Source organism: Vespa mandarinia, chromosome 14, assembly GCF_050613455.1.
Source record: "Vespa mandarinia isolate Hongniang chromosome 14, ASM5061345v1, whole genome shotgun sequence".
Taxonomy (NCBI): Eukaryota; Metazoa; Arthropoda; class Insecta; order Hymenoptera; family Vespidae; genus Vespa; species Vespa mandarinia.
Genome location: NC_140823.1, coordinates 2,625,001 through 2,644,116, shown reverse-complemented (window position 1 = coordinate 2,644,116; position 19,116 = coordinate 2,625,001). Strand labels below are relative to the sequence as shown.

At 26.0% G+C, this 19,116-nt stretch overlaps 4 protein-coding genes across 5 annotated transcripts in view; 1 reads left to right on the top strand and 3 right to left on the bottom strand.

Moving 5' to 3' along the window:
- Positions 1 to 215: 215 nt before the first annotated feature.
- LOC118440236 (uncharacterized) lies at positions 216 to 4,122 on the bottom strand. The gene is made up of 10 exons (XM_085661225.1): positions 3,948 to 4,122; positions 3,692 to 3,854; positions 3,487 to 3,605; positions 3,123 to 3,285; positions 2,789 to 3,023; positions 2,441 to 2,605; positions 2,217 to 2,356; positions 1,920 to 2,091; positions 910 to 1,225; positions 216 to 579 (listed from the first exon to the last, which is right to left on the bottom strand). The coding sequence occupies exons 1-10, from the start codon at positions 4,029 to 4,031 to the stop codon at positions 253 to 255; spliced, it is 1,884 nt and encodes a 627-aa protein (XP_085517351.1). The 5' UTR covers positions 4,032 to 4,122; the 3' UTR covers positions 216 to 252.
- Positions 4,064 to 5,424, bottom strand: LOC146872545 (armadillo repeat-containing protein 3-like). Its single transcript, XM_085661226.1, has 4 exons — positions 5,290 to 5,424; positions 4,945 to 5,207; positions 4,521 to 4,845; positions 4,064 to 4,380 (listed from the first exon to the last, which is right to left on the bottom strand). Exons 1-4 carry the CDS (start codon positions 5,308 to 5,310, stop codon positions 4,174 to 4,176), a joined length of 816 nt encoding a protein of 271 aa, XP_085517352.1. The 5' UTR covers positions 5,311 to 5,424; the 3' UTR covers positions 4,064 to 4,173.
- A 1,527-nt stretch (positions 5,425 to 6,951) lies between these two features.
- Positions 6,952 to 12,795, bottom strand: Gli (carboxyl ester lipase-like protein Gli). Of its 2 annotated transcripts, XM_035862963.2 has the most exons (13): positions 11,544 to 12,389; positions 11,050 to 11,339; positions 10,853 to 10,982; positions 10,625 to 10,778; positions 10,347 to 10,524; positions 9,821 to 10,227; positions 9,550 to 9,740; positions 9,267 to 9,453; positions 9,048 to 9,153; positions 8,762 to 8,957; positions 8,520 to 8,635; positions 7,586 to 7,965; positions 6,952 to 7,424 (listed from the first exon to the last, which is right to left on the bottom strand). In XM_035862963.2, the coding sequence occupies exons 1-12, from the start codon at positions 11,826 to 11,828 to the stop codon at positions 7,590 to 7,592; spliced, it is 2,616 nt and encodes an 871-aa protein (XP_035718856.1). In that variant the 5' UTR covers positions 11,829 to 12,389; the 3' UTR covers positions 6,952 to 7,424; positions 7,586 to 7,589. The 2 variants fall into 2 exon arrangements, with proteins under 2 accessions (XP_035718856.1, XP_085517425.1); XM_085661299.1 differs by lacking the exons at positions 6,952 to 7,424; positions 7,586 to 7,965 and adding an exon at positions 12,780 to 12,795 and having other exon boundaries at positions 8,516 to 8,635.
- Positions 12,796 to 18,041: 5,246 nt separating this feature from the next.
- Positions 18,042 to 19,116, top strand: part of bib (MIP channel family protein big brain) — a 28,035-nt gene continuing 26,960 nt past the window's right edge. The window contains exon 1 of the mRNA XM_035862967.2: positions 18,042 to 19,116. This exon is cut by the window's right edge and continues 81 nt beyond it. Coding sequence (XP_035718860.2) covers positions 18,888 to 19,116 — 229 coding nt within the window. The 5' untranslated portion in view covers positions 18,042 to 18,887.

Sequence of the window (19,116 nt, the reverse complement as noted above, 5' to 3'; positions counted from 1 at the left end):
CAAGTTTCTTTGAATTAAAAAAACAAGAATCCTTTTTGTTATAACAATTTTCAATGGCAAACGAACGTTGTTAACAAATTACAAAAACAATATTTTTAAATTAAATAATAAAAAAAAAAAGAAAAAAAAACAGAAGAAAAAGGAATGCATTAATTGTAACACGTAGGATGAAAAATTAAAAAATTCTTCTTAATAAGTTGAAAAGATTTTTTTTGTTTCTATTTTTTTTTTTTTTTTTTTCAAAAATAAATCTCATAATTCAGACGAACATATCAAATCGCAAACGATTTTTTTACTTCTATATGCTTTACCCAATTCACTATCGATTGATATAAATCGACCAGGTTTTTCTATCAAATCTACTATAACGTTAGGTTTCATTAACTTCGATGGAAAAATTGATTGTTGTAATTTCCATGGTACAACGATATTACTTACACTTTGAACCTGCGAAAATATTTTCTTCGACGATAATTGATTTTCTTCCAATAATGAGATATCCCTTACGATCCAATCGGTACATGGTCCTTCTTTCATTAAATATTCCATAAAACAAGTGTCTTCGGGTGGTACCTCGATCTAGAAAAAAGAGAAAATAAATAAATAAATAAATAAATAAATAAATAAATAAATAAATAAATAAATAAAATGATAAATATTAACAAATACGAATTATATATAGATATATTTCAATTTAGAAATAAAAATAAATAAATGAATGAATGAATGAATGAATGAATGAATGAAATATGAATTGTATATAAATATATTGGATACTACTACAGTTTTAAAAAGAATAAAAATAAAATAAAATAAAATAAAATAAAATAAAATGAAAATATATGAATATTAAAAAATACAAATTATATATAAATATATATATATATATGTATATGCTAATAAATATACTTGTGGTATAGCAATCTCGACCCAAGCGGTACCATATTCTCCTCGTACCAAAGCAGTTGGAAGACATATTTTATCAGCTAATACTTTAAAAAGTACTGCTCTTTCTAGATAAGAACCGACACGCAGCTGTCCGAGAGGAATCACGCTCGTTCCTATGGATTCTTTGATCTCTCTCAAGTGGACTTCTAATTGATGATCTACGCACGTGCCACTAGGGTCAGGTCCTGACATTTGACGTGCAACGAACTCGGCTAACATTTTTGCACGCGAAGCGATGGTACAAATGTTTACCAAATTTGGTTCTTCATTGATTATTCTATAATATATAAACAAAACAAAACAAAAATATATATATATGTGTGTGTGTGTATCTTACATTTTTATAGGCAATAATTCATTAAATTTTTATTCCTTTTTTTGTGCAATCGATTTGATCAAATTTTATTACATACAATATTAATTTGTAATAATTTATAAGAAAATTCAAAATTTATCTTTTTTATTTCTTTTACGTTTAATTCTGATTAAAAGAAATTAAATCTTATTTTAATCGATGTATACATATTTTTCAGACACCCTGTATATTACTCCATCCTAATTATCATGGATTAGTTCTTAATATAGGATAAACATAATTAATTATATCTATTTTGTCTAACCTTGAACTAATCTAACATCTCTTTTGTGATTTTAATTTTGATTAGTTTTGAGAAGTTGATTATTTGAGAAGAAAAAGAAATAAATAAATAAAATAAAATAAATTAGATAATAGATAATAGAAATAGATATAATAGTTGATAAACATATATAATAAATATAATAGATAGACAGAGAGAAATAGAGAGAGAGAGAGAGATAGAAGAAAATATAGAAGTTAGATAATACAGTGTGATCTGAAATAATGGATAAATAATAAATAATAGAGATAAAGGATAATAGAGAATAAAAATTACTGATCTAAAGAAATATACTTATTATATAATAATATAATTATTCTTCGTTATACTCACAAATCTTTCGATTCCATAGCTACAAGTTTGCATTTTAAAATATCAATATATTCACAGAGATACGGATCTAATTGCAATCGACCAAACATTAATTGCAACCAACTATTTAGAATTTCGTCTGATAGAAATATTCCTTTTGAAGCGTTCTCGTTTATAATCGAATTTTTAGCTTCTAAAAAAAAAAAAAAAAAAAAAAAAAAGAAAAGAAAAAAGAAACAAATGAAGAATTAAATTAATATTAGAAAAGAAAATATTCTCAAGAGACTTTTTATTATAGAAAATATTTCTCTATTATACCTTCCATATTTTTGTCATTATTTTTATTATCATTATTATTATTTGTAGTAATCGAAGAATATGATCGTGCTGTATTCACTACATAAACAGGTTCCAATGGACAAAATTTAAAACGAAATATATCATTTAATACAGGAAATCTAAAAATAATTTATGTGTTATTAAAAACAAATTACATCTGACTTATTCAATTGATTTAATTAATTAAATGATAGAATACATACGGGCAAATATTTTGACGTAAAACATAAAAACCATCTTCGGTTATATCGTGCAATGAAAGTCGACCGGTGAATGCAAATTTGGCTGGTAAATGAGAATTAAAAAGAGCTTCTATGCAAGTATCCCATGATGGTATGATCCTTGTCGATACACGATTATTCAACATGCTAAACGATTAATAATTAATTATACAATAAATAATTTTATCATATACATGTGTATATAAATAAATAAATAAATAAATAAATAAATAAATACATATATATATATGTTATTAATTTTCTTTTAATATATCCAATAAAAATTAATAATCAATTAATAATTATATAACATAAATATAATGAGCTTACTATGACAAATACTTTGTCTGTACGAATACATTTGCCAAAACTGGATCAGCGGATAATAATTGAATTAATTGAACTGCAGCATTTCTTACCGGAATAGAATGCAAATCTGATAGTAAATAATATAATTTAGACGGACCGTGAATTTTGAGAAATGCATCCCTTCCGATTTTATCAACGCAGAACATTGAAAGAGCTTGGCAAGAAATTACTTTAAATTCGTCCATGCTTGGGCAATCTACCTAATGAATTATAAAAAAAAAAAAAAAAAAAAAAAAAAAAATAGGAAACGATAGATTCATTAAATATTTTATTATTTACGATGATCGAAATAAACGTGCCTCGAATAGTGTACACAAAGCATCTATAGTTTCATCTTTAATCACAAAATTTTTCAACGTCGAATGATTTCCTATAACGGTCAGTGCTTGAACAGCTATCAGTCGAATTTCTAATGGTACATTTTCGTATGATTGTTTGATCAGCCATATTAAATAATCCTAAAATGAAAGAAAGAAAGAAAGAAAGAAAGAAAAATTTGCATCAATACATAATACATAATTATTCTTGATTGGATTCTATCAAGCATCAATAATTCTTTAATAAGGACGATTAAAGAAAATTCTTCGATTTTATTCGCTAATAAAAAAATTTCCTTTCGTTTCATTTAAATTTACATCGATAAATATTTTCTTATTTACCTCGCCATGAAGTTTCAAGAAATTCTCGCAATTATCCGCATTGCTATTGAATAATTCATTAAGCGCAAACATCGCCGATTTCCTCGTAATCCATTTTAAATTATCATTCTTTAATACATCTGAGAAAAATACAATAAATGAATTTCGTAAGGGAAATCTTTATACGTTATTATTATGAACGAACGACAAAATATATGTTTAAAACCTAAAATATTTTTGATAACATTTTCGGTAGATAATTTTTCATTAGCAGGACCATACAAAACCATTTTGCCAATGCCATAACATATTGTAAGATACATATCAGGTTGTACAATTTTTTGTAATGTATTAATCAAATGATCAACAATTCCATTCAAATATAATGCCTTTGAAAAAGGAAAAGAAAATGAAAAGAAATATCTTTTAACAGACAATAAATCTATGATTATAACGAAATAAAAGAATAAATTTTACGAAACCTTTCTTCCAATATGAATATCAGCAAAATGAATGACAACATCAAAAGCATCCGCAAATAGTTTTGAATTTGATGTATTTTCCATGTATTTATAAATTCTTTGAATACCACCAATACTATTCAATAATTCTATCGTTTTATGATTATCCGAAGCCAAGCTGAGTATCTTCAATACTTTGGAATGTAAGTCACGCCAATCGTCATTCTGAACGAATTAGATAACACTACTAACAGATATATAGAATTGTCCTACAAAGATTTCTTACATCAAGAAAATTTAACAGTGCATCTAAACCCTTTGTCTGTCGAAAAAGATTTTGTATATATTCATCCTTATTCCTTGCCAATAATTCACCAATAACGTTTAAGGCTATATTTTGAATCTCTGGATAAGGTTCTTGAAAAAGTCGATATATCAAAGGAAAACTAAAATTCTATAATGATTATTTATTTTATATTATAATATTATAAAATATATAAAAATATTTCAATAGTAAATATATATGAATATAATCTAGTAAATATATACTATATATGTACTATATATATGTTTAATGATATTTGTTATACTAACTTCAGCATTAATAATCTCTTGGACGCCTATCGGATCCTGTATCAGATTGTATATTATTTCTATATTATTTTTCTTTACGTCTGGATCTGTAGATTGTATTCTTTCGTAAAGAAAATTCATATTTGGACATTGTTCTAACAATCGAGCGATACCATAAATTTCTTTCGATAATTCAACGAGTATAACCGAAGAAAATTCTTGCATAAATAAATCCTGTTCATTGATTAATACTTTTGTGAAATAAGGTATATAATAATCGGATTCCAATAAGAAATCTTTAACCGATTGTATAGCCATCATTTCAGCTAATAATTTTGCAGCAAATCTGTATTTGTTTATTATAAACATATGAAATATTATAAATATAATATTTTAAAATATTGATCTATTTTTTCTTTTTTTTTGATCATAAAATGTTCCTAACCTTCGTGTAAATAAATCTTCATGATTGATCAATGGTATTATATTTTTAACGATATCAAGATCAAAAAGTATACGTATATTTTCATCAGATTTAGTAGCATATTTGGATAATGCAGCTGCAGCATTCAAAAGTATTGTATTTTCTTGACATTGCAAAAGTAATATTGCAGTGTCAGGATATTTCACATCGAGATTCAATGGATCAAATCTATACTTCAATTGTATTCCACGATCTTCTCTCTTTTTCCCAATTGATAAAGCATCCTATATAGAGTAATCAAATAAAAATAATAAACATAAACGTGATATTATATTTTATTTAATATAATCGTAGACTTGAGCTCACCTCTGTATCCGTAGAATTCATTTTAACAGATTGATTTTAATTCCATATAAAATCTTCGTCATATAATATATATAAAATGATTAATAACAAATTAATGACAATACATTTAACCAACAGCAATATAAGATTTGTAATAGATGAAAAAAAAAAAAGAAAAGAAAATTTAACTCTTAAATAGAATATCGATTTTTAATTTCCATTTTTACTATATTGAAAAGTTAGCATTAACATTATATATAAAACAAAAAAGAAAAGAACTTTCTAATCATCGTCTGACTTAAAAAATGAAAATCGTTATGACATTAATTCGTCTTGAAAAAATTTGTACGCATTCAAATATATGAAAAGATGGCGGCTTTTATAGCACGACGCTATTGGTTGTTAAGAATGGCGGCATATTTGAATGCGTTTTTACATTTTTATTTTGGTTCAGTAATAACTCGTTGATTCTTATAAATATAATTTATTATTCAATTTGTTTAACACTCTTTTAATGTATTATTTACTTTGTATCTCATTTTTATTACGTTTTATATTTTCTATCTCTTTGTATATAAATCACGAGTCTGAATGTAGAAAAAAAAAAAAAAAAAAAAACAAAAAAGCAACAAAAAAAAATTGAAACATGTTTATATAAATATATATCTTATTAATACTTCTGTTCGCAAGCAACATGAGAAATCATCCAACGCAAAATATACTTATCAATATTACAATAATATAATGTCAATAGTAATGAGATCGCTAATGGTAAAATATTGTTTACAGTAATAATGAAATAATTTGTTCAGTTAAAAATATAAATAATAATTATGAAAATTATCTGAATAGACGACTATCATCTAGGAATCTATTTTTCATGCGTAGAAATGCATTGCACTTGTACATCGAAGCTGACATATTTATGAGGAATATAAAAAAAAAATATATATATATATAAATGTATATATATTCTTTTGTTAAACATATAAGTTAAACTATGATATAAATAATGCATTTGTGATAGGTACCTTGAGTCAAAATGTGCATGTAGTAAATTTACTACGTATTCTTAAAATAATTAAAATATTAACTTATTTTAAATATAGTATAATCATTTTTCAAATATATCTTTAAAAATACTATACAAAAGTATTGTACATATATTATCATATGTATCTTTTTTATACTTATATCCATAAAATGAAAATATATATATATATATAATATATATATATATATATTATCAAAACATAGCACAGAAATAATATTACATGTAGCTAATAAAAGATGAATAAAAGTCATCGTATTTGATCGTATTTGCAATAATGCAGAATATATAAATATATCTGACTTTTATTCTATATATATATAAAAGAAATCATTTATATATATATATGTTTATATATTACAAATAAAAATCTCATTTGATTAATAGAAGTAAAAAAGAAAAAAAAGAAAAAAATCTTCATATCATAAGACACCAATCTTATCATTATCAAATAAAATTGTATTGAACTTTGATTGATATGCTAGAAAAAAGATTTATAAAAAACTTGATATATACAATCTTCTTGCTTTTCTAACGAGATATATTATCCCAACTATGAATTGGAAAATATTTTCATTATAAATTTAATTATGTGCTACAGCAAATAATATCTTTTAGTAAACTCAATAATCTTTTTCTTTTTCTTTTTTTTTTTCTTTTTTTTTTTTTACAAAATAGTACGATAATTAAACTTATATTATTAAATCCATGTAATTATTTCGAAGTATCTTTTGATATATACATTGTACCAGAATATACATATATTTTTTTTCTATATATTTCTAAGATATAATGGACGGATAAATTGCAGTAAAAATAAAGATATTTTTCTGCAAAAGGTTGTATAAAATATTATCCTTATTATATAATGGTAATAATGCGATTAAAATTAATCTTTTGATTCTCTAGGAATGTCTTGTATTCGATAACATTTAATCATTTTTATTAAGTACCATAAATTGATGTTAGAACCTTTATAAAAATTGTTGTATTTTTAGCTATTATTATATATAGCCGCCATTATTGTTATATCAGTTCTCAATAGCTGCTTCTCAAAGGTTCTTTTATGGCACATCATTTGTTATTATATTTTCAGAAAATATTTCTAAAATGTTCTATTAATTAGTCTTTAGATCTTTATTTTTCAAAAATGTCCCGAATTTTTAATTCAGATTTTTATAATATTTATATATATATATATATATATATATATATATATATAAAAAAATAAAAAAAAAAGTTAAAAACTGGTATTTATAAACTAACCTGCTTAAACAGCTGTTTGTGGTACACCTTGTACTAATTGTGTTTTACTTTTAATCTTGGGCAGTGTAGATTGACTGGCGGCTTTATTGAGCCTAGGTTTACCATTTGGAGAGCTCGTAACAAAACCTTCTGATCTCATATCTTTTAAAGATACATTTGAATTACTTCTTAACGATGGCGTTGAACTAAATTTTCTATTCTGCGCTAAACGTTCTTGTAATCTCGCTTCATTCTGTCGTGGTACTCTAGTTCTTGGTGGTAAATCACGATACTCGTATATATTTTCTTTAGAAGCACGATTCAAATTTTCGATTCCTTCCGACGAATGTTCATCCTCTCGTATCATCAAGATGTCTCCGCTATAGTAGTGATCAGATTGTCTGTAAGAAAAAAAAAAAAAAAAAATCAAAAATATAATAAATGTCACTTTAAATATATCACAAAAATTTAATCTTATTATTACAAAATATATGATATTATTTATAAACGTGATATAATTTACAAACGTGAAATACTAATGTCTTATAAATCAGCGTGTAAACAAATTAAATTAAATTTGTGATATCATGCACAATTCTATATTTTATGAATTACCTGCGTACATCCTGGCAGCTAATGTTTTGCTAAGCAAACATATCATAATGAATGTAAATTATATAATTAATAGTGAAATATACCACCAATTATATATATACAATAATTTAATAAAATTGTGCAAAACTCTATTATATTTAATGATAAACTGTTAATGTAATGAAATCAAAAAAAAAAAAAAAAAAAAAAAAAAAAAAAAATAAATAAATAAATAAATAAATAAAAATAAAAAAGAATAAAAATACCAGAACCAATGTCCCTATACACTACAAAACTATGGATTTAATCTCACCCAGTTAAATGTAGTCACATGGATTTGGTTCTGTTTATCTTTTCTTACCTTTTGGCATTACGCCAAAGCATACAGCAAACTACCGAAACTACCATCAATAATAAACAGGCAGTTGACATTGACCAGAATGCAATTTGTAAAGGTTGTTTAGGCTCCCACCAGTACTACAATAGAAAAAAAAAAGAAAAAAAAAAAAAAGAAAAAAAAAATAATAATAATTCATAATACTAATATATAAACAATATCATTTACATTTTTTTTTATTATTTTCAAACCATTATTATAAATACCTCGGTAACAGGTGGATATGTTGGGACTAGTCTACCAATAACCGTTGGTAAATACATCGACCAAAATGCACTTTCGGTTTGACGATAATTTATCATAATTGAACTGTTGAATGTTGTGTTAATATTTAAATATTGCAATTGACCATATTTAGCAACATCAAAATGTAATCCCAAAATCTGTGAAGGACTTGGATGTCTGAAACGATATATAATAATGATAATAACGATATATATATATATATGCGTTACGTATTTTGCATGCATCATAAATAATAATTATAAATACCCATATTTTGCAAAATTAGAATATGCCTTCATAAAGAAACGACTCATATTACGATCATTTTCCGTCCACATATCTCTTCTTAATTTCCATTTTTCAGGGAAAAATTCTACATTCGAAAGATTAGATTCAATATACTATTATAAAAATAACTAAGATTATGTATATATATATATATATATATATATATATATGTGTGTGTGTCAATATCCATAAACGTACCAACATCCATAAAAGGTGCACCAGTCAACCAAAGTAATTCGGTATCATGAGGTACTCGTCTCCAATGTGGCAGTCTAAAGGCTTCTGTAGTCGTATTTAAAACGTACAAATAAGTAGGCACATGTTTCTCTACTAATAATTTTGCTATTTTATCATATGGTGCAACATAATGAAAATCAGTTAACATCTGAAATATAATTAAAATTATTAATTACATGCACATATGTAGAAAAAAAAAAAAAATTAAAAAATAAAAAACTAATAATTATTATTGGATAGATACATTTATATATTGATCACGAATGTGTGTAACATTCATTGGATCTGGCCAATATGTGTACATGTATTTTATAGCTTCGTAAACACCTTGTGGATTAAGTGTATAATTATAACGTAAAACTAATTCCCAAATTTTTTGATCGAATAATTCTTTATCTATTATATAATCATTCCTAGCCAATGTTTCATTGTTATCTGAAATTAAATGAGCATAATTAATACATTGAATTATGTAACAATCAATATATTATCATTGATATTAAAATTTATATTACATAAAATAAATGCTGCCTCTTGAGTGGTAACACCTCCCATATATGCCAAATCTCGTTTATATTTTCCAGTTTTAATACTTTCTTCAGGAGTTTCTGCAAAGAAACGCCAATCAGAAGCTGCCCAATCCTCGTATAAATTATCACGTGGTACTGTAAAATTAACGTCTAATACGGGAGCCCATGGGAACATTCCTACGTGTGGTTTAAATTCAGAGTTTCCCAATTCAAAAAAATTACGACCATCTTTCAAGCATTGCACTAATTTCCAACTGCTCTCTATACTACAACCAAGCATTTCTGCATAAACTCTTGATGTATTTTGTGCTCTATATTTATCCATTATTACTGCCCAATCGGCTAATGCCGAGCCCGATTGTGCAATAACTTTTGAAACCATTTGTCGTGTTCTATAATAAAACAAAACAATCAAAAAAAAAAAAAAAAAAAAAAAGAAAAAAGAAAAAAAGAAAAAAAGAAAAAGAAAAATTATATAAAATAAAAAAAAGTTAATAATTATATAAATTACCTTGGTGCTACCATTAATAAGCCTGCGCTTGCTCCACCAGCTCCAGGTCCAAACAATGTTATAGCATCAGGATTACCATTAAAATCACCAATATTATCATAAACCCATCGTAATGCCATTGCTTGATCTAAAATACCATAATTTCCTGGACTATTTTCATCCCCTGTACTTAAAAATCCTACAGCGATAAAAAAAAAAAGAAATGATATACGAATGAATAAACAGACAAATAATATATAGAGATTTTTATAGATACTTTTTTTACTCAAAAAATTTACCAAGCGCTCCCAATCTATAATTTATAGATACAACTACTACGTCATAAAATGCTGCCAATATATGTGCCGGAAATAAATTACTTGCGCCATGAGTAAATTCACCTCCATGTATATAAAGCATCACTGAATATGGCTGTGCTAATCCTGAATCAATCTGTAATCAAATTTATCCATTCTTATTTATTACACTCTTTAATAACTATTAAATCTAAATATCAATGAACTTACATTGGGCGAAAAGATATTTAAATACAAACAATCTTCATCTACGTCGCGTACTCCTTTTGTAGCCCCAGTATATGAGCTGGGTTGTGGACACGCTGGACCCCAATCAACGGCCTGTAAGAGTTGCCATCCTCTAAAACGAAATAAAAATTATAATCAAAATATATTGGAAATAAATAAAACAAATAATATATACAAACCTATGCGGCTTTGGTGGCTTGAAACGACCATCCTTCGTAGGTGGCATAGCATAAGGTATTCCCAGAAATACATTAACATTTTTTGTAATTCTTTCAACTTGTACATTCCAAGGTCTATGCTGTGCATTCGGATCGTCATATAAATTAACTTCAAATCCTTGAACTTGTCCATATCTGGTTGTAACAAAAACATCAGTTTTTAAATTTGAAGAATCCTGTCTCTCTTTTCCTTGAAGATCCTGTCGCCATCCACCGAGTATTCCAGGTAACGGTACACTAGGTGTCATGTCCTTAAAAAAACCATCATTTTACCCTATATATTAATCGAAGATGTATTACACTGTTTCATCCACGTTAGACCTTAGCAAGAGGCGATGAAAATGCACCAAAAAAAAAAAAAAAGAAAAAAAGAAAAAGGAATGGAGACGTGATTTAAAAAAAAAAAAAAAAAAAAAAGAAAGAAAACATTTTTTCTTAAACGTAATAAAGCTCACCCCATAAAGGTAACGATCCTCTGGAGCCCTAGTTGGACCCCTGTAAATAGGATCAAGGTAGCTAGGTTGATATCCATATCTCCTATCTTTGTAGACATAGGTCTGATAGCCGGCTGGATTCGGTGGCACATAAACGCCATCACGATTATAATATCTGCTACCTTGAGAAATTCTTTCTTCGCTGAGAATTATAGGACACGTATTAAGATAGAAACAAATATAAACGATGAATATAATAATGTTATATGTAGCCGATGAATGATGACGGTTAAACGACGCGGCCATCTTTCTGCACGCGTACAAACGAAAGCGTCTGTCTATCTTTCTATCTCTTGAATCTTATAGGTGTGGTCGTTGTCCAAACCATACGTACGTACGTGTATATATGTATGTGTTTTACGTATTTACTAACACATACGTAAATGTTTACGTGTGGACGCGCGCGCGTCACTCAATGAACTGAAGTAAGTAACTCTCCCTCTTTTTCTCTCTCTTTCTCTCTTTCTCTCTTTCTCTCTCTCTTTTACATACGTCACATCGTGTCTTCACAAGTTTGTTTCGTAAACAGAAAGAACGAGTCGTGTGCGCGCGCGCGCGCGCACGTACGATCGTTTGACGTAGTAGAACTCTCGTTCTCGTCGAAGATGAAAAAGGGAAAGGTAATGTGCATTAACCGCGAAAGTAAAATCTTTCCATATAGAGAAACTAGAATTTTCTTCTTATTTCTTCTTTTTTCTTTTTTCTTTTTTCTTTTTGTTCTTCTTTCTGTATTGAACGATACGTATGATACGTGACGAACGATCGAGGTGTTATCTTTTTATCTTCTTATCTTCATTCAGGTTAATTCTTGTATATGAAATATACGTATAATACAATTTTTTATTAAATAAATCTCATGTACATATATATATATATGTATGTATGTATGTAGATGTTTGTATATGTTTTTTTTTATGCATGTATATTATACAATTGCATGTATATTATACAAATAAATATATATATATATATATGTATTTTTGGTAAGGTTAAGAAACTTTATAAAAATTTTTTGAAATTTATTAACAATAGGGATCGAATATATTACGACGAAATTTATATATATATATATTTATGCTTTTTATTTACATATTTATATATATTTGTTTATATATATATATATATATGCATATATGTATGTTGATGTTTGTGTTTTTTGTTTATATATATTTTTGTTTATGTATTATATATACTTACAGATTTATATATATATATATATTTTTTTTTCTTTTTTCTTTTTTCGTAAGGTTAACAAACTTTATATAATAATCTCTTGAAATTTATCAATAAACGGGATCAAATATATTACGCAAAAATGTTCTAATCGATGATAAATAATAATTAGTTTCACTTTTTGAATTTTCTATTGATTTGGAATATTTTAAATCAAGGTGGGAAAAAGAAGGAACGAAAAAAAGATTGAAAGGAAAGAAAGAAAAAAGAAAATACGTAAAAAAGAAATGAAAAGAAAAGAAAAAGAAAGCAGAAAAAAAAAAAGAGGAACTATTCGTACTGCGTTGAACGAATGAGAAATGACGCGTCCGACGTTCGTAGCGTCACTGAATTCTCGAGAAAACGAGTATTAGAGTATCACCCACGCTCATTCGTTCGCCAAAAGAGATTCCACAGACACACACACATATATACATATACACATAGAGAAAGAGAGAGAGAGAGACTCGTTATATACGATCGAGAATAATGTATATATGTATGTATGTATAATATACGAACGATCCTTCTTTTCTTTACATGTATGTATACGATACATATATATATATATATATATATATATATATATACATATATATATACAGATATGTATTAATGTATAGTAACTTTGGAATGTCTGTAGGAAGTTACTAATTGTGCACTAATAATAATTTAATGGAATGCACTGACTTTCGTGATGCACGATCGTCGAACATAACGCATCTAATATCCCACTTTTTATATATATATACATATATATATATATATATATATATATACCAATTGATTAGATATCGATAATAAATCATCTGATAATAATAAAGGTGTAAAGGTGTAAATTTTTTTCGTCTCTTTAAAATTCATTCAAGTCAATGACATTTTCATTACATTCGATATCTCTTCGAAGTAAGAGTCGAATAAAAATCGATGAAAAATATCGATCTTATATATTATATATACGTCGTACATATTTTTTTTTTCTTTTTTTTTTTTTGTAATTATACATTTTTGTTTAGACTTCTTCGAAATACTTCGAGTGTTTTTCTGTTTTGTTTCCTTTGTTTTTTTTGCTTTCAACCAATTTAATTCCAAGTTGAAAGAAAGGAAATCCCTTTTTATTGTAATTTCGTCATAATGTTTGAAAGTGTTAAGTGAGAGAGAGAGAGAGAGAGGGGGTGTGAGTGTGTGAGTGTATAATTAACAGTACAGTCATCTTAAATATCAAACATGTAATACGAGTATTATACGATATCGATTACGTTTTCTTAACACATCGTTAATCGTCTATTATACCATAGAGAAAGTAACACTGTCTATTTATTGGATTAATATTTCTAAACATTTAAATAATTATTTTAAATTAATATAATCGATAATTATAATTAAATAACAATAGTAATAATATAAATGACTGAACTCTAATATTTAATTATTTACGTTAAATCAAAATATTCATGTATATTGAGTATTTATTTTACAAAAATATTTGTCATTAATTAAAAACAATATTTGTCTTAAAAAGTAGAAAGAAAGAAAAAAAAAAAGAGAGAGAAAGAGATATTGACAGGAAGAGACAAGAGCATTTTTTTTTTTTTTTACAAAATATTTATCATTAATTAAGAAAAATACGGATGATCGAACAAATCAAAAATGAATCGGCTGTATTTATAATTGAATTAAAATTTTTATTAATATATGACAAACTTTAAATATGATGTAATTCTAAAGACAATGTTCCATTAAATTAAATTGAATTGAATTGAATTAAATTGAATTAAATGAATTGCATAAGAGAATCGATAATATTTAAAATTAATTATACAACAAAATAAATGATATTATGTAATAATGATTTATATAATTTTATACTTTAATAATTACATAAGTTGTATGCATGTGAAAATATTGGTGTATATTTACAAATACATTATCAGGCACAATAAACGATATTTATTATAATGTCATTTAATGTAATTTTATATTTTAATAATTGAGTAAATTGTATGCGTGTACGAACACGTGTATACTCGTGATAGGTCAACAAGTTTATTAATTAATAATTAAAATTATTGACAATTTCTATGATATATTTTTTATACTTACCATGATGATTGTTGTTTCATAAAACAAAAATTATAAAAAATTAATAAATATTATATATACATTGTTCTTTTTTTTTCTTTTAATTTCTTACAAAAAATTATACATATATATATATATTACATTTTAATTAAATTTTATTTAATTTAAATCATGTTACGACATGTAATATAATTTATTTAATTTAATTTAACTTAATTTAATAAGACATTGACTTCTGTAGCAAATTATTTATTAATCAAATGTAATATAAACTCCTTTCTATCATTTTAGTTGAATTATACGTTCAGTAAACGTTAGTAAAACTAAAAAAAAAAAAAAAAAAGAAAAAAAAAAGAAATGCGAAAGAATATTGATCGGTTAGCTTTTTAATGGAAACATTTTTTTACTTTTTTTTTTTTTTTATAACCATACAAAAACGATGTATCATCGATTGGCCATTTTTTCTTTTCCTTTTTGATAATAATTTTTATTAACCTACATAAAAATTTCTTTTAATTAAAGTAGAAATTAAAGTAGAACGAAATATAAATATACGAGAGAAAAATAAATTACAATATACAGTTATGTATTACTTTATATTATATATTATTTTCATTGATCGATTAATGAAACGATAAATTTATTAATTGTTGTAAGATATAATCGTGATCGTAAATATTTCACGAGAGAGTTAAAATTGAAGTTAAAATTATTAAGTAAATATGAGAACATCGAACACATCGTTTTATAAAATGAACATTGACATATATTTCTCGCGAACATTATCCACGATCCATAAATAAAGTGATACGCTTTTGAATTCTCGTTAAATCATCGTTATATTCAAAATTAAGAATGTTTTTCCAAATAATATGGCTTCCGAGGAAAAGTAATTTTACGAAACTATACTAAACTAAAAACTAAACTACATTGAAGTAAATTAAATTAAATTAAATTAAATTAAATTAAATTAAATTAAATTAAATTAAATTAAGTTAGATTGAATTGAATTATTAACAAAACGAAAAAAAAAAAATATAAAAGAAAAAAGAAATATAAATTACGTACAGTAAACGTACAAAATTAAATGTAATAGTTATTATTGAAAATTACTTTTATTCGAATCATTTCATGCATACACATAATCATTACGTGCGTACACGTAAAAATGCACGTAATTACAATTGTAAATTAAATTAGATTTTTTTTTTTATTGTTTTGTTTGTTTTTTCTTTTTCCCTTTTCTTCTTCTTCTTTTTTTTTTTTTTTTTTGTTTTTGTTTGTTTTTTCTTTTGAAATAAAATGAAATATAACAAGTGTGAGATTAATTAAATTAAAATCTGTTTAAAACGTTAAAATCTTAAATGGTAAATTACGAATGTTAGAAACATTGTATAATTAAAATGTTTAAAATATAATTACACGTGTAACATCGTAAAAAGAAATGTTTTTTTATATCTATGAATACTCTTTTACAGAGTCCAAGTTGTTCAATTTACAGTAATTGGAAAATTTATTGCCATCCCGGCACGAGATGTATATATCTACGTTGGTACAGTCAATGCCAAAATGATCGAATAACTTTAATTATACGAGCACTATCGTTCTCTCATCATCCAACTTGATATCGTCACGCTCGAAACGACGGGGTTCATTTTTCGTAAACGATCTTGCTTTTTTGTCATCTCGTCTATTTTCAATCAAAACAATTCGAAAATTCTAAATCCCAAGAAATCCAACGGTTTATAATGACTTTTTAATTATTCGCTAATTGAAATTTATCTTTGTAAAATTTTTACACGATTTATTAAATTAGTATTATTTTCAATGACTTTTATACGTATATAAAATACGTCAATAAAAAATTTATTTATTTTCATAATTTTAACATATCGAAAATTTTTAATAGTTTTTAAAGCATTGACGTTAGAAATTAACGTTTGAGATGTTGCAATTGAAAATTTATGTTTTCATTATGCCTCCAAGTGAACTTGTTTTCGAAATTATAAAAAAAAAGAAAAAAAAAGAAAAGAAGAAGTTTTGGAAGATTCGAAAAGTTTTTCTTTCTTTTTTTTTTCTTTTTTTTCTTTTCTCTTACATGCGAATCAATTGATCATTTTCATTCTTTACTTATACATTATTTTATAAACACGTTTACAGGAACAACACGATTCCTGGGAAAGAAGGTCTATGGTTACGAATTTAAAAGTTGCAGACACATGATCACAGTGAAGTTCATCCTCATTCGGCACAAAGTTGATCCAAATGGGTACCATTATATTCCTTGTTCATATCCCATCGCGCGTACATCCTTCTTTTTTGTGAGAACTTGGACATTAAAATACTCTTTGAATCCGTGGGAATAGGATCTGCCGAGTCCACAGAAGATGTTAATTTAATAAATAATATTTCATTAATTTAACGTATTAAATAAATTCTTTATGAAATGAAAAAAAAAAAAAAAAAAAAAAAAAAGAAAAAAAATTATGGTCCATATGTCATACAATAATTTTATACATGATTATACGATATGATTATTATCAAAAAAAAAAAAGAAAGAAAAGAAAAATCTGTATTCACTCTTACAAATGCGTATCATAAAAATTATAACGCGATTATGTCAAGGTTTATAAACATTATATAATCATCATTAAAAATTATTAGTAAAAAGAAAAAGGAAAAAACAAAAAAAGAAAAAAAGGGAAAAAAGAAAGACAACAATTTTATAATCTATACAATATAATATTTATTTTTATCAATTTATATCTCTGCGTATACAAAAATTAATAACGAAGTTATAGTATTATTGTCCTAAAAAAAAAAAAAAGGGAATTATCAGGAAAAAAAAGAGAACATTGATGATCTATATTTATTTTTTTTAAACGAATATTAAAAAAGAAACAAAAACGAAGAAGAAGAAGAAGAAGAAAAAGAACAAAAACAAAAAAGATTATACAAGATTTGTACAATTATCTGATCAAAAATATTTAACAGAAATTCATAAGTTATATTAATAAACGTAAAAAGAAAAGAAAGAAAGGAACAGAGAAACAGAGAGAGAGAGAGAGAGAGGGAGAGAGAGAGAGAGAGGGAGGGAGGGAGGGAAAGAGAAAAAAGATTATCATAGAGAGAGAGAGATTCGAATTTCTCGACGAACATACCGAATGCAAGCCGCAGCCACCAGATGCACCGGTGATCATACGACCATACGTGAGAGGGTGGGAGTGGTGCAGTGGGGGTGCTCGCGCACTCCGGGGCCCACTTGTTCTTCGGAGCGCGATCTGCTTGTCACTCGAGAGCGCGTTGCCGTTGTGGCAACATCGGCCACCTTCGTCTCTCTCTTTTCTCTCTCTCTTACTCTCACTCTCTCTCCATCTTCCTCTTCCTTGTTTATTCTCAAGAAAGAGTGTGGTCATCTATATATATACATATATATATGTATATATATATGCAAAAAAAAAAGTAAACAAAGAGAAGACACGCGTAAAACGAACGATTTTCGCGAACGTATCGTATTGGTGATAATACCATTGTGTCTCGAGGAATGTGATAATTAAAAGAAGAAGAAAAAGAAGAAGAAGAAGAAGAAGAAGAAGAAGAATAAGAAGAAGAAGAAAAAACAAAGAGAAAATTATGAAATAAACTCGCGCCACAAGTAGTATTGATAATTGTGAACGAAATTGTTTTTCTCCCTTCTTTCTTTTTTTTTTTTTATTTATTTATTAAAACGAGATCGATCCTATATATCGATAGATGGATAATTAAAGAGAATGAGAGTTAAAGAAGATTAAAAAAAAAAAAAACCTGTGTCGATCTTTTTTTTAATAAGCTTTTAAAGAACGCTATTCTATCGAACAGATAAATGAAATAAAAAAAGGAATATTAATGATCTCGTTTATTTCTATGGATATATGAAATATAAATCGATAAAGTGAAGAAGACGAATTATTTTCGAAAGGATAATTTTTCATACTTTGATAAAAAGATATAACGAAATATCTTTTGTAAAATATGACGACGGAATCATTGCCAAGGGATGTGGATGCCCACATCGTAAATCTTTTGACGAGACTTACGAATATAAGAGAGAATAATCCTGATTTATCCGAAAGAAGGATACCAATGTTAACCGAGGCGCGAAGTTTGGAACTTTGGAGGGCGGTAGCGGTTGAGTGCCTTGCAACTTTCCTCTTTGGTTTGGTTGTATCCGGAGCAGCCTCTTCTACTGCAGTTTCCGGAA

What these genes read in the sequence shown, in the direction of transcription:
- Gli (XM_035862963.2), bottom strand. Translation starts at nt 11,828, where the DNA reads ATGGCCGCGTCGTTTAACCGTCATCATTCATCGGCTACATATAACATT. An exon ending in TAAATATCTTTTCGCCCAAT is followed by an intron (nt 10,779 to 10,852) that starts GTAAGTTCATTG and finishes ATTTGATTACAG; the next exon opens with ATTGATTCAGGATTAGCACA. An exon ending in TTATAGATTGGGAGCGCTTG is followed by an intron (nt 10,525 to 10,624) that starts GTAAATTTTTTG and finishes TTATCGCTGTAG; the next exon opens with GATTTTTAAGTACAGGGGAT.
- LOC146872545 (XM_085661226.1), bottom strand. Translation starts at nt 5,310, where the DNA reads ATGAATTCTACGGATACAGAG. An exon ending in TGAATTCTACGGATACAGAG is followed by an intron (nt 5,208 to 5,289) that starts GTGAGCTCAAGT and finishes TACTCTATATAG; the next exon opens with GATGCTTTATCAATTGGGAA. An exon ending in AAGAGATTATTAATGCTGAA is followed by an intron (nt 4,381 to 4,520) that starts GTTAGTATAACA and finishes TAATCATTATAG; the next exon opens with AATTTTAGTTTTCCTTTGAT.
- LOC118440236 (XM_085661225.1), bottom strand. Translation starts at nt 4,031, where the DNA reads ATGGAAAATACATCAAATTCAAAACTATTTGCGGATGCTTTTGATGTT. An exon ending in ATATTCATATTGGAAGAAAG is followed by an intron (nt 3,855 to 3,947) that starts GTTTCGTAAAAT and finishes CCTTTTTCAAAG; the next exon opens with GCATTATATTTGAATGGAAT. An exon ending in TCTTGAAACTTCATGGCGAG is followed by an intron (nt 3,286 to 3,486) that starts GTAAATAAGAAA and finishes CTTTCATTTTAG; the next exon opens with GATTATTTAATATGGCTGAT.